Below are 15,807 nucleotides of genomic sequence, written 5' to 3'. Positions count from 1 at the left end.
TATACGGGACACATCAATGATGATTGATTGGTTTACGTATAAGAACATCCATGATTGGTTGGTTGTTCACTATGATGAGTCACGATTGGTTAAGATTCGGGCAAAACATTAGGGACAAGCCAATCAGAGGCAAGATAGGGCGGGTCATGGAACCAGGAAGGGAAATCAGAACAGACATCCCAAATGATGATTGGTTTGCTATGATGAGTCACGATTGGTTAAGATTAGGGCAAAACATTAGGGACAAGCCAATCAGAGGCAAGATAGGGCGGGTCATGGAACCAGGAAGGGAAATCACAACAGACATCGCAAAATGACGTCGAGAGAGTCGGAGAAGAAAAGAGGGAATATTAAAGCGGGTGATTTATATATTAAAAAAACACTAGTGCACTGCAAAAAGTCAGTGTTCAAAAACAAGAAAAAAAAATACAAAAATGAGGAGTATTTTATTTGAACTAAGCAAAATTATCTGCCAATAGAACAAGAACATTTGGCTTGTCAAGACTTTCCAAAACAAGTCAAATTAGCTAACCTCAATGAACCCAAAAATACCTTAAAATAAGTATATTCTCACTAATAACAAGTGCACTTTTCTTGGTAGAAAAACAAAAGAGACCTTTTTGCTCAATATGTTGAAAAATATTCTTAAATGAAGTAAATGCTAGTGCCATTATCTTGACATAATGATATGCGCTCGGCATCATGATTTTTTTTTTCATGCTTGAAATAAGAAATGATTACTTTAAAAAAGTAGTTTTATACTTGTGAGTGTTGATGACACAGCTTTGCAACACTTGATATTCTAGTTTCAAGCATGTTTTACTCAATATTGATTGATTGATTGAGACTTTTATTAGTAGATTGCACAGTGAAGTACATATTCCGTACAATGGTAACACCCGAATAAGTTTTTCAACTTGTTTAAGTCGGGGTCATCAAATCTCAGCAACAAGCTGAAATATCTTACTGAGATCATTTAGGACACTTAAAACAAGTGAAACACTCTAACATCAAATCTGCTTAGTGAGAAGAATTATCTTATCAGACAGAAAATAAGCAAATATCACCCTTATTTGAGATATTTCATCTTACTTAGATTTCACTTTTTGCAGTGTGGAAGATGGCAGAGGGATTCCCTTCCTTAGATTTTTCTTTTAGCGATGTAGACGACGTCCAGGAAACCCACAATGTGTCTACTTTGCCACATTTGGATAAAACATTGGCCAAAACATTAATTTGAGGGTTTTTTTTACCATGTAAGCCCAAATGAAAAATGGAAGAGGTGGAATACACGTTTAACAACACACACGTGATGACTTTTGCTACAGTATATCCTGTCTAAATGCTAACTTTCATTTTCATTGGTGTTTTTTGAACAAGACAGTAGCTGACATTTTGTTCATTATTTCTACTCTTTATATTTTGACATTGAATAGTTGAATCCTTTTGGAACATAAACAACATGACCGCAAGATATTTGTTATTTGTTATTTCATGCTATAAATCACACATGGCTATCCAGAATAAACAAGTGTTTGTACTATTTATGATGTTTGCATTTGGAGCGGTTAGAAGTGGAGAGGGAGTCGAAGAGACAGAAATTGGCTGTAAAATCCAAGGCAGAATCCACTAAAGCAGAAACAAAAAGGAAAATGCAAGCTGCTCAGAAATTTGCCTGGAAGGCTTATGTCAGAGCCATCAAAGTAAAAAAGCCAAAATAACGTGTGAATGAAGCAAAGTAACGTGTAAATAATGTCAATAACTGGATGAACCATCTATGGCTGTGAAGTGAAGACTAATAAGGTTGTAAATACTGTATAGAGTAGGCTAACCCATGTGGTTCCTGTGGATGTGAACACAAGTTGTAATTACTGTAGTGACTAAATAACATAGTGACTGAAACAGACAAAGTAATGTGTAAATAATGTCAATAACTAGATGAACCATCTAGGGAAGTAAAGACTAGTAAGGTTGTAAATACTGTATAGAGTAGGCTAACCCATGTGGTTCCTGTGGATGTCAACACAAGTTGTAATTAGTGTAGTGACTAAATAACATAGTGACTGAAACATACAAAGTAATGTGTAAATAATGTCAATAACTAGATGAACCATCTAGGGAAGTAAAGACTAGTAAGGTTGTATATGCTGTATAGAGTAGGCTAACCCATGTGGTTCCTGTGGATGTGAACACAAGTTGTAATTACTGTAGTGACTAAATAACATAGTGACTGAAACAGACATAGTGATTCATTTGGATGAATGGGCTATGCATTTATGTCAACTCTGTTGATCATTTTTCAATTCTTTAAAAATCATGTTTTTTTGCTGAAAAACGGAGGGGTTTCTCCCGTCCCCACCTGGCTGGAAACCTTAGGCCCTCAGACCCCCGGCTTATTTTCAGTCTTGTGTATATGTTTTTTTTTTGGTGTTTTTACTTTTGTAGCTGTATGTAGAAATGGCTGGTTGCATCAGCTCTGCTCTTTTAATGTCTTTAATGTCCTTTGTGTTCTTTGATGTTGGATGTTTCCCTCTTACACACATGCTTATGTGTGCTATGGCTATGAGTTTTTCCCCCTTGGCCTCAGTCTGGACCCCCTCTCCAGGGGCCCAGGCTTAGACCGATTTCTATCAAGAAAAGTGCACTTGTTATTAGTGAGAATATACTTATTTTAAGGTATTTTTGGGTTCATTGAGGTTAGCTAATTTTACTTGTTTTAGAAAGTCTTGACAAGCCAAATTTTCTTGTTCTATTGGCAGATAACTTTTCTTAGTTCAAGTAAAATACCCCTCATTTTTTATTTATTTGTTCTTGTTTTTGAACACTGACTTTTTGCACTGCATTTCATTCGTCACACATTAGGTTAGAAGGGAATTGTTATACGTATTACTTAATAATAATAATAATAATGGATTAGATTTTATATCGCGCTTTTCTATTGTTAGATACTCAAAGCGCTCACAGAGAAGTGGGATATATATATCAGCATATTTATGTGAGCTCAGAAAATGTGTCCCCAGTCACAAGTACAATACGAAATGTACAGATTATCAAACGCATTTTGGGGAGGTACTTACCAACAACGTCTTTGACAATCAAGGCAGGAACGTAACAATCCACTTTTTGTGTACTATCACTAATCAGCAGTTTAAGTACGTAGTGTCCAAGCACTGATGTGTTTCCTCTTATCTTAACACGACACATAGCTCCGCCTTGGGGATACAAAGAATTTTTGTTTCGACATCCAGTGGACACATTTAGAACAGCAGTTTATTTTAATCAAAAAATTTCAGCTTGTTTTTATATTTGGCAAACTCATCTCACGGGCCGAATAAAACCTGTTTGTAGGCCTGATCCATACATTTGACACCTCTATTGTACAGTGTTTATTAGTAGCCAGCGAGAAGGTACATTTTGTGACGTGACTGATTGTAAACAGGTGACAAACTGAGGGGGCGTGGCTACAGGATAGATTTGCCAAAGGGGGAAACGTTATTGGACTTATAGAATTTTACAAGACATTTTCAATGATAATATTATTGGTAAACTACCACAAATTCTTGCATCTTTAAAGGTTACCCCCCCTAATGACAAATCAATGTTCCCCTTGTACCTCTCAGGTAGGGCTGGGCGATACGGCTGAAAACTATATCACTATATACGTTTTTTATATTGATCGATATCCATAATTATTGATACTTTTTATGACTTATTTAAGTAATAATACAGTAAAACAGTTTCCAACTTACCATGGATGCTCATTCATTAGAGAGGGTGTGTAGTAGCAAGGGAGGATGATGGCTCAGGTAATGAAACAATTGCAGGAGATTGGAAGGTAGTTGCAGTTTTGATACACTAGATGGCAGTAGTGTATAAGCTATTGAACACTGACTGATTTTTCTGAGCTTCTAGTGCAGACCTGGGCAAATTAAGGCCCGGGGGCCACATGCGGCCCCTTGAGCTTTTCAATCTGGCGCGCCGGACATTCCCAAATATTTTTTTGAGATCTTTAAGATGGAAAGTGTAGCTGCCATTATGATGTGCAGTGATGTTTTCTAATGACCGTAAGTCTTGAACTATACAAAGTATTTCAATGGTTGAAATCTGCACTTTTGCATGATATACTAGTTACTATGGTAATCTAATTAGTTACTATGGTAATCTAAGTCACAGCCGCTCAGACGAGGCACCAAACAGTGTGGGTGGGGAGCGTTTCCACAGAGTGGTCAGCCTGAAATGTCACATCATTTCAGAGGGTCAAATGTGCGAGAAAATGAGAGCAGACAGTGTTGACAAACAATGTTGCAACCTTGTGTGGGAACCGCAGAAACTGGCAGAGAAATTTTCCGTGCGACGTTCATATTGTTGTTACTCAGCCAGCGTTTGTGGGTCTGATGGACCCGTTGCATTTTGTGGCTTTTAATGCCTCACAATCAAACACTTTTATGTTAAAATACTGAACAGACGTTTATTGGGATAAGGTAAACATCTGTTTATTGGGATAAGGTAAACATCTGTTCAGTATTTTAACATAAAAGTGTTTGATTGTGAGGCTTTAAAAGACAGAAAATGCAACGTGTCCATCAGACCCACAAACGCTGGCTGAGTAACAACAATATGAACATTACAAAAGAGTTAAATCGACAAACAAAAGCAAGATATTTGATGGATGTTCCTCTGATTTGAAGGTGTTGAATCACCGGGGTGTTAAAATCACCGAGCATACGGAGCTCCATGAATCTGGCACACATCTCCGCAGAGACTGCACACAAATACCCAGTTTTGAGTGGAGGAGGCTTTCAAATATAGTTTTTCCAGTGGAGTATGGACTCTCTCCGGGCGGGGGGGGGGGGTTGGCGATGAGAGTGATGTTGCAGGCCCAGGGGAGTGTATTTGTTTAGCTTTAGTGCCGTCCCGGGGTAAATAAACCCCCTTATTAGATCAGTGGGCTGTCTCTTCTGACTGCAGCATGAATACATCAGCCCCTGCACACATACTTCACCCCCCAACACCATCTATAAACACAGAAGAGGGAAAGGTGGAGGTAGGAATGGAGTGGGCGCTGTCTGACCGTTGTTGTCTCTCCAGGGTCCTCCCGGGAAGTTCATTGGCGGAGAGGAGGGAAGCGCAGATTTCCAGGTAAACCAGAAGCGTCGACGTGATTCCAAGCATGCCTTTTTCTGATCCCGCTGCTCTCTTTGCAACAGTGTCCTCTCAACTGTCCAGCAGGACCTAAGGGCCCGCAGGGACTGCAGGGGGTCAAAGTGAGTGTCCTGCTTTTCTTACCATTTAACAACAGCACTTGAGGAACATCTGATTTGAACGATGATACTTTGGTCTTTGCACCATGTTGGTCCCAGGCAAGTGGACTGGAACAACAGTACAAAAGCACAAAAAGAAAAAGTGAAAAAAAAAGTAATTTGTATTTTTAATAAGGATGTCTCAATCGACATGTCAGGCTCTGATTCCCATTTAATTTTTTTTGGCCTATGATCCGATCTGATTTTGAGTCCAGATTTGATACTTTGACAATATGTTATAGAACTGAACATGTTTTATTGTAATAGTAATGTTTTATAAAACAATTATTAAAGCTTATCTTATTAAATGTAGAATTTCCTAGTGGTGTTGTAAAGTAGACGATGTATTAATTAAGTCGATTGAATGTGTTTCATAGGGTTTTAAGAATAAATAAACATGTAAATAAAATATTAAATAATTTCATTAATAAATTAGAAAATTAATATTTTTTTAAAAATTAATTAAGTTGATAAATTAATTAATTAGTAACAATCAAAAGTCTACAGTTTTTTTCCCCCCCAGTTTGGTGAAAGTCGATGTAATGTATTTCATAAGGTTTTAAAAATAAATAAATACAATTAATTAATCAATTAAATAAATGTATACCATTAATTAATAAATTCATGGTAACAACTGGTAACAACAAACAAGGGTTTTTTTCACGTGTTGGTGGAAGTCGATTTAATGTATTTCATAAGGTTTTAAGAATTATTAAATGAGTAAAATAATTAATACAAATAATCAGTTAATTAAATTAGGGCTGCAACTAACAAATAATTTGAAAATCGATTAATCTGTCGATTATTACTTTGATTAATCGATTAATAATCGGATAAAAGAGACAAACTACATTCCTATTCTTTCCAGTATTTTATTGGAAAAAAAACAGCATATTGGCACCATACTTATTTTGATTATTGTTTCTCAGCTGTTTGTAAATGTTGCAGTTTATAAATAAAGGTTTATAAAAATAAAAAAAATAAAAAATAAAAAGTAGCCTCTGCGCATAGCGTAGATCCAACGAATCGATGACTAAATTAATCGCCAACTATTTTTAGAATCGATTTTAATCGATTAGTTGTTGCAGCCCTAAATTAAATAAATCATTTCATTACATAATTTAGAAAAGTAATAATTTATTAAATACATTATTTAACTGGTAACGATTAAAAGTCGACAAGGTTTTTTTCCCCCAGGCTGGTGGAAATCGATTTAATGTGTTTCATAGGGTTTTAAGAATAAATAAATAATACCGGTACCAAAATGTATTTCGATACTTATCAATACTTTTTTTTATAAATAAAGGGGACCACAAAAAATTGCAATATTGGCTTTATTTTAACCAAAACATTTACGGTACATTAAACATATTTTTCTTATTGCAATTTTGTCCTTCAATAAAATGGTGAACATACTAGACAACTTGTCTTTTAGTAGTAAGTAAACAAACAAAGACTCCTAATTAGTCTGCTGACGAGTCATACCAAAGACTATAAAAATGGGACCCATTACCTCCCTGCTTGGCACTCAGCATCAAGGGTTGGAATTGGAGGTTAAATCACCAAAAATGATTCCTCTCGACAAAATTGGTGCAGTTCAGCTAAATTTGTTGGTTTTCTGACATGGACTTGTTTCTTCAGCATTGTCCTTTATATATACTGTATATATATATATATTCAAGTTTATTCACAATACCATAGAACAATTACAATAGTAGTGAATATCATTTAAAGATGTTGGTAAGTGAAAAGGTCCCCCAAATAAGCTAGAAGAAGCTTTTAACGGGGGGTCCAGAGGACAGTATATACATGGAATGATGAAACATGGTGGCAAGCACAAAAAAACAAAACAAAAAAACGCTATATGATAAACACAAGATAATAGTACTAAAGCAAGCATACACATACACACATACATTCATTCAACCATGCAAAACCCAACAGTAGTCTACCCCACATAAGGCATTAGAGATAGGTGGTTAATAGGTAAGTTTTCCGTTTCTTTTTGAAGTTGGAGAATGGATACAGCATCTTGAAGCTCTCATTAAGCCGATCCAAATCTTTGGTCCCCTGCATACAACACTTCGAGCGATACAAGCCAGTAGACGATGTTTACCTGATATCAGATCTAAGTTACGAGTGTTGTGGGCATGCTGGGGATGGTAGATAGGAACCAAGCTACAGAGCCTCAGATTCAGCCTGTGGATGACTAGATAGGTTAGACAAACATTGTGATAAATATTGAACTCTGTCAGTCTTAAGAGATGATAATTATGGAATAGATGTCGAGTGGGGGCATTAAACTTGGACCATGACAGGGCCCGTATGATTTTCTTTTGCATGGATTCTAATTTGTGAAGGCAGGTAGGGACGGTGTTACACCAGATGACATTACAGTAGTTTAGATGTGGTTCAAAGAGAGTTTTATATAGGGTAAGTAGAGCATAAAGAGGAAGATAATGACGAAGGTGAAAGAACAGGCCAACATATTTGGATAATTTGTTTAACAGATGGCTAATGTGACATTTGAAATTGAGGTATTCGTCAATGATGACCCCCAGGAGTTTTGTGGAGTACACTCTCTGTATTTCCTGCCCATTGATGTTGATATGGCAGTGCTCTGTATTTGTCCGGTTTTTATTAGAACAAAATAAAATAACATTTGTTTTATTAACATTAAGTGAGAGCTTATTGCATTTGAACCAGGAATCCACTTTCACGAGCTCTGAATTGACAGTTACTTGTAGATCGTGGAGGCTCCTGTGTGAGGTAAACACATTTGTATCGTCAGCAAAAATTATTTTATGAAAAGTTTCGGAGGAGTTTACAAAATCATTTATGTATAGGATAAAAAGGAGAGGCCCCAAGATGGATCCCTGGGGAACCCCATAATTTATGGTCATACAGGGTGAATTGTGATCATTGACGAAAACACATTGTTGCCTTCCTTATAGGTAAGAACGGAACCAATCGAGAGGTACCCCTCTGACACCATAGTGGTATAGCTTATACAATAAGATCTCAAAGTCTATTGTGTCAAAGGCCTTGGACAGATCCAAAAAAATGCCAATACCGCATTTTCCTTCTTCAATACAGTCATTGACCTTTTCCAAGAGGTCGAGTATAGCCATACAGGTGGTGCTTTTTTTACGAAAACCATATTGGGAGGGGACAAGGATATCTAGTTTTTCTAGAAAGCCATTCAGTCGGTTATAGACCACTTTCTCAAATATTTTTGAAAATGTTGGTAAAATTGAAATTGGCCTTCCCAAAGTCCTGACTTAAACGTGTGGTAGGAGAACATGGAACGTGTTAAATACTGTTCTCAACAAGGGACATAAGGCCCCTGTTGTTCCGGATACAGGGTCAAATAGGGCTGATCTTGCCAATAGTTTTAATACCTTTTTTGCTTCTAATGGGGAAAACATATCTAGTAAAATAAGTCAACCTCCAGGGTATTCAAACTATTGGCAAGATCAGCCCTATTTGACCCTGTATCCGGAACAACAGGGGCCTTATGTCCCTTGTTGAGAACAGTATTTAACACGTTCCATGTTCTCCTACTAAGTGACAGGTTGATACAGTGACAAAGAGGATTTGTGATCACATTTGCTATGGCTTTCAAGATTTTGCTACGTATCCCGTCCACTCCAGCTGTATGTGATGACTTTAGGTCCATAATGATCGTATAAAGCTCATTGATGTCGGTAGGCTGCATGAAAAAGGAGCTAGGGTAGCTGCCTGATAAAAATTCTTTAAAGGAATACCCTGGAGGTTGACTTATTTTACTAGATAGGTTTTCCCTAATAGAAGCAAAATAAGGTATTCAAACTATTGGCAAGATCAGCCCTATTTGACCCTGTATCCGGAACAACAGGGGCCTTATGTCCCTTGTTGAGAACAGTATTTAACACGTTCCATGTTCTCCTACCACACGTTTAAGTCAGGATTTTGGGAAGGTCATTCTAAAACCTTCATTCCAGCCTGATTTAGCCAGCAGAGAAGGCCTTGCTGACGGCCCACCACTGCATTTAAAGGCCATTATTCCATATGCACGTTGGTGGTGGTAAGCTACAACGGTATTAGTGGCCACATGTGTCTTCCCATTGATTGTCATTCACACTCCACTAGAGGAAAGGTCGGCGGGGTGTCTTGCCTCCGGTTTCTGGCCGACCTTCTCCACCTTGTCCGATGTAATACCTGCTGTTATGACGGTACAACGCCATCTTACTGACTGCTTTCTAACATTGCTCTTTAGGGCCACAAAGGACGCCCCGGTGTTCTGGGAGATTCGGCAGCATTGGAAAACTGGTAAGCTCCCATGCACACTCTCTCATATTTTCACCCGACATTTAGAACCGACAAAGGCACGGATTAGTCCTAATGAAGCCCCCCGAGGCGCGAGGCGGCCACTAATCTGTCTGCAGCAGTCAGCGTGAGGGTGAGCGAGGATAAAAGGGCAGCGAGGAGCCAGGTACACGGAGGACAGGGATGAGCGTGCTCCCTCACCTTGCGGTATTAAACGCAGCTAATGAGCACGCTGCACCATCGCAAGTCGACCCCAGGAATTAGCCACACAGAGAGTCTGCTGGCGGCACTTTGACGATGAAAACACTAACGAAGCTGCCTCCCCTCGTCTCGCAGATTAGAAGATTGACCGTAGGACATACTTGGACAGAACTGAGCACGAGTTTGTCCGTGTACCCGTTTGCACTGAACATCCAAAACAAAAATATGTTTAATTGCCTTACCGTTTGAATGACAACTCACTAACGATACCTACAATCAAAGCTGTTTTAATGAGTATTGCAACAATGTTCCTTCTAATTTTTCAAGAGTGTGAGCAAACTCCCTGAGCATTCAGTGGAACAAACCCCGAATGTGGGATTTACAATTTTAACTATGAACGATAAAACACTGAATATTGACAATACCAAAGACTATAAAAGTGGGAGCCATTACCTCCCTGCTTGGCACTCAGCATCAAGGGTTGGAATTGGGGGTTAAATCACCAAAAATGATTCCTGGGCGCGGCCACCGCTGCTGCCCACTGCTCCCCTCACCTCCCAGGGGGTGAACAAGGTCATGGGTCAAATGCAGAGGACAAATTTCACCACCTAGTGTGTGTGTGTCTGTGACAATCATTGGTACTTTAACTTTAGCAACATCAGTCGTGCACACCTGTCTCCAACCTATTATCATAACAATTTGAAATCCTCAATTGAAATGAGATTATTTTCTACTATAGGCGATTTGGCCCATTTACATCGAAAACAACGGGAAATCTGTTTTTTTCATGAGCTGCGTACTAATATCGCATGTCTGGGTGAGGGTCTTACTTTAGAAAAAAATGTGTACCCCTTCCAGAGATCACATTTAGTTCCCCTTAAAATATTCTCATGTTGCACAATGAGATGTAAGCACGGGGTAAAGTGCATTCCTTTAACTTTCTGTCTCTAAAATATATATATTTATCAGCATATCTGCCATTTAGTATCAGTGTATATATTTTTTCAACGATAACTTGGAATTGTTTTTGCGCTGGCGCTAGCTAGCTAGCTTACTACCACGTCTGAAATGTTAGAAGCTGCCACTTTTTTTTAAGCGCTTAATACAAACATGAAAACAGTGTTATTGTTAACATATTTTTTGTTTACATTTGTGTCACTTTATCTCACTTACAACTTTATTTTTAATGATAACGTAGAACTTGTAGTTCTACTAGCTAGCATTCTACCACTTCTTTATTGTCAGAAGCAGCTGCTATCTTATAAACGCTAAAAAGAAACACAAAAACAGTGTTAATGTGGACATATTTTAGATTTACATTTGCGTCCCTTTATTCAACTCACAAATTTATTTTTTTCAACGATAACTTGGAATTGTTTTTGCGCTGGCGCTAGCTAGCTAGCTTACTACCACATCTGAAATGTTAGAAGCAGCCACTTTCTTTTAAACGCTTAAAACAAACATGAAAACAGTGTTATTGTTAACATATTTTATGTTAATTTTTTGTGTCACTTTATCTTACTGAAAACTTTTTTTCAATGATAACTTGGAATTTGTTGTGTTCTGGTGCTAGCTTGCTAGTATACTACCACTTCTTCATTGTCCGAAGCAGCTGCTATCTTCTAAACGCTAAAAACAAACACGAAAACAGTGTTACTGTGAACAAATTTTAAATTTACATTTGCGTCCCTTTATCAAACTCACAACCTTTTTTTTTCAACGATAACTTGGAATTGTTTTTGCGCTGGCACTAGCTACATAGCTTACTACCACTTCTGAAACGTTAGAAGCAGCCACTTTCTTTTAAACTCTAAAAACAAACATGAAAACAGTGTTATTGTTAACATATTTTATGTTTAGATTTGTGTCACTTTATCTAACTTACAACTTTATTTTCAATGATAACTAGGATTTGTTGTGTGCTAGCTAGCATACAACCACTTCACAACTGCTATATTCTGAAAGGTAAAAACAAACATGAAAATAGTGTTATTGTGAACATATTTTACATTTACATTTGTGTCACTTTATCTAACTTACAACTTTATTTTCAATGATAACTAGGATTTGTTGTGTGCTAGCTAGCATACGACCACTTCACAACTGCTATCTTTTAAACGCTAAAAACAAACATGAAAATAGTGTTGTTGTGAACATATTTTACGTTTACTTTACGTCACTTTATCTGACTTACAACTTTATTTTCAATGATAACTAGGATTTGTTGTGCGCTAGCTAGCATATGACTACTTCACAACTGTTAAACTCTAAAAACAAACATGAAAACAGTGTTATTGTGAACATATTTCATGTTTACATTTGTGTCACTTCATCTAACTTACAACTTTATTTTCAATGATAACTAGGATTTGTTGTGCGCTAACTAGCATACGACCACTTCACAACTGCTATCTTTTAAACGCTAAAAACAAACATGAAAACAGTGTTATTGTGAACATATTTTATTTTTACATTTGTGTCACTTCATCTAACTTACAACTTTATTTTCAATGATAACTAGGATTTGTTGTGCGCTAACTAGCATACGACCACTTCACAACTGCTATCTTTTAAACGCTAAAAACAAACATGAAAACAGTGTTGTTGTGAACATATTTTACGTTTACTTTACGTCACTTTATCTAACTTACAACTTTATTTTCAATCATAACTAGGATTTGTTGTGCGCTAGCTAGCATACGACCACTTCACAACTGCTATCTTCTAAACGCTAATAACAAACATGAAAACAGTGTTAGTGTGAACATATTTTACGTTTACTTGACGTCACTTTATCTAACTTACAACTTTATTTCAATGATTTGTTGTGTATTAGCTAGCATACGACCACTTCACAATTGCTAAACGCTAAAAACAAACATGAAAACAGTGTTATTGTGAACATATTTTATGTTTACATTTGTGTCACTTTATCTAACTTACAACCTTATTTTCATAGATAACTAGGATTTGTTGTGTGCTAGCTAGCATACGACCACTTTACAACTGCTAAACGCTAAAAACAAACATGAAAACAGTGTTAGTGTGAACATATTTTACGTTTACTTTACGTCACTTTATCTAACTTACAACTTTATTTTCAATGATAACTAGGATTTATTGTGTACTAGCTAGCATACGACCACTTCACAATTGCTAAACGCTAAAAACAAACATGAAAACAGTGTTATTGTGAACATATTTTGTGTTTACATTTGTGTCACTTTATGTAACTTACATCTTTATTTTCATAGATAACTAGGATTTGTTGTGTGCTAGCTTAGGCTGACCATATTCTGAAATCCCAAAAAGAGGACACATTTATGCGTGCCAAGGCCGGGACTAGGTGAAAATTTGCCAATGATACTCGAACTTGCTTTATAAATAATTTTTTTTTTTAAATAAAGCATTTTTTCTCCTCTGTTGACAGCAGTGTTGGCGCTAGGAATTTTCAAAATGGGGTCCCACAGTAAATTTTTGGGGTCCCACTTTTTTGTAAGCGCTTTGAAAACAAATGACAAATGTATGCATTATCCTGTTATATCTCACATTCTATATTGTGTTTTGGAAAAAGGTTGTCATAAACGTTACTTAATTCTCTATGTTTTTATTTAATAAGTTGTAGGTGTATTTATTTCAGTATAAAAGTGTAAAAAGTGTTTTGCTTGGGTCATGAAATGATGATAATGGTGTGCCAGGGCATACATACATTTTATATTTAATGCTTAAATCTCTGGAGTCTACATCAATTTCACATCTATTCCTCATTTCAAAATGTTTTAGTTTTTTTTATGTTGTTTTTTTTGTTTTTTGTTTTCTGCCCTTTTTTGTCAAACAAAACTATGTTTTTTATGGCAAACACACAAAATATGCAAAATCTTCCACCAAAAATATTTTTCTTGGTGGAATATTTGATGTGAAGTAATCGGAACCTTTGATAGGTCAATAATTCATAATAACATTGATTTTGGTTCAATATTATGTTTTGAGCAATGACCGTTTTAAAGAGAAAAAAAAACAGTTTTGTTTTATTAGTCAACATTGCAACTTTTTCTAAATTACATTTCACCTTTAAGCTTTTTTATTTCACTTTTGTTATGTTTTTGTTTATTTCAATAGTATTTTTAGAATGTGTCTTTAAAACATTAGCTGTGGGCCACAAATGGTAAAAAATTTTTTAAAAAAATTATAATCTGCGTCCTTTCTGATTTCAATGCGTTAAAAAGACACAAAAAGTGCGTTAACGCCAACACTGGTTGACAGTATAACAAAATAAGTCACACTTATATTCTGTAACATTCACAGTTTTGGAAAAAAAGTGCAGAGGTAGAAATATTCAAAATAACCTCTTGTATATAATGTAAACATAAATAATGCTTTAAAACAAGTTAATTAAATTTAAACAAAAAACAGCAGACGAGCTCTCGCCCTGCACAGCTGTTTTGTGCTTTGTAGTGTCCATATGGGCTTGTAGATCGTTGGCCCCTTTATTTGCCACAGATACATACGTTGCTGCTTTGCACACAGTGCATTCTGCTTTCCATGTGTCACGGCCAGGACGAAAACACAAATACTTGTCCCGCAAATCATCCGTGAAGTTGCATTTACATTTCGGCATTTCTTCTTCTCAAGTCTGTCTCACCACTCACTAGCTCTCTCGCTCTGTGTCTCTGCCCCTCCCTCACGAATATTGCCTACCCACTTCTCTAAAGTGGGCTGGCTCAAGGTGGAGGAAAGAGTTAAACAACTTGCACTAAGTCTAGTCTATAAAATCCGCTACACCTCCCTGATACCGAAGTACATGTCAAACTACTTCCTTAACGTAAATGACCGCCATAACCACAACACCAGGGGGAGCTCCACTAACCACGTTAAACCCAGATTCCGAACTAACAAAGGTCTTAACTCATTCTCTTTCTATGCCACATGAATGTGGAATGCGCTCCCAACAGGTATAAAAGAAAGGGCATCTCTATCCTCCTTCAAAACCGCAATAAAAGTTCACCTCCAGGCAGCTACAACCCTAAACTAACACCCTCCCCGGATTGCTAATAATCAAATGTAAACAATCAAATGCAGATACTTTTTCTTTTTCTTATGCCTTCTGATCTCTCTCTCTCTCTCTCTCTCTCTCTCTCTCTATGTCCACTACTTGATGTCCATATCCCCCCCCCCACACCCCCCTCCCTCCACACCCCTGATTGTAAATAATGTAAATAATTCAATGTGATGACTGTATCATGATGATAGTATATATGATAGTATATATCTGTATCATGAATCAATTTAAGTGGACCCCGACTTAAACAAGTTGAAAAACTTATTCGGGTGTTACCATTTAGTGGTCAATTGTACGGAATATGTACTTCACTGTGCAACCTACTAATAAAAGTCTCAATCAATCAATCAATCAATGCTACGTGCCCGAACCTTCAGTTTTTTTTTAACCCCTTCTTAACTTAACTCTGGACGTACATTGAAAATACACGCAACCCTAATTCAAAATGCCGGACATTTGAGGCATTTAAGAAACCCTGCCCGGACACCCCGGAGACCCCCGCAAAAGAGGACATGTCCGGGGTAAAGAGGACGTATGGTCAGCCTAGCTAGCTAGCATACGACCACTTCGCAACTGCTATCTTTTAAACGCTAAAAACCAACATGAAAACAGTGTTAGTGTGAACATATTTTATGTTTACATTTGTGTCACTTTATCTAACTTACAACTTTATTTTCAATGATAACTAGGATTTATTGTGTGCTAGCTAGCATACGACCGCTTCACAACTGCTATCTTCAAAACTCTAAAAACCAACATGAAAACAGTGTTCGTGTGAACATATTTTATGTTTGCATTTGTGTCACTTTATCTAACTTACAAATTTATTTTCAATGATAACTAGGATTTGTTGTGCGCTAGCTAGCATACGACCACTTCACAACTGCTATCTTTTAAACGCTAAAAACAAACATGAAAACAGTGTTGTTGTGAACATAT

The 15,807-nt window shown here is 36.9% G+C and overlaps 1 protein-coding gene across 1 annotated transcript in view; it reads left to right on the top strand.

The window, feature by feature from the left end:
* col9a2 (procollagen, type IX, alpha 2) overlaps positions 1-15,807 on the top strand; it is an 86,438-nt gene that overhangs the window by 7,860 nt on the left and 62,771 nt on the right. The window contains 4 exon segments of the mRNA XM_062030124.1: positions 5,089-5,139; positions 5,208-5,264; positions 9,559-9,589; positions 9,592-9,611. Coding sequence (XP_061886108.1) covers positions 5,089-5,139; positions 5,208-5,264; positions 9,559-9,589; positions 9,592-9,611 — 159 coding nt within the window.

The sequence above is a fragment of the Entelurus aequoreus genome, linkage group LG20 (genome assembly GCF_033978785.1).
Source record: "Entelurus aequoreus isolate RoL-2023_Sb linkage group LG20, RoL_Eaeq_v1.1, whole genome shotgun sequence".
NCBI classification, from domain to species: domain Eukaryota; kingdom Metazoa; phylum Chordata; class Actinopteri; order Syngnathiformes; family Syngnathidae; genus Entelurus; species Entelurus aequoreus.
The sequence above is the reverse complement of the archived record's forward strand: the minus strand, read 5'-3'. Positions and strand labels throughout refer to the sequence as shown.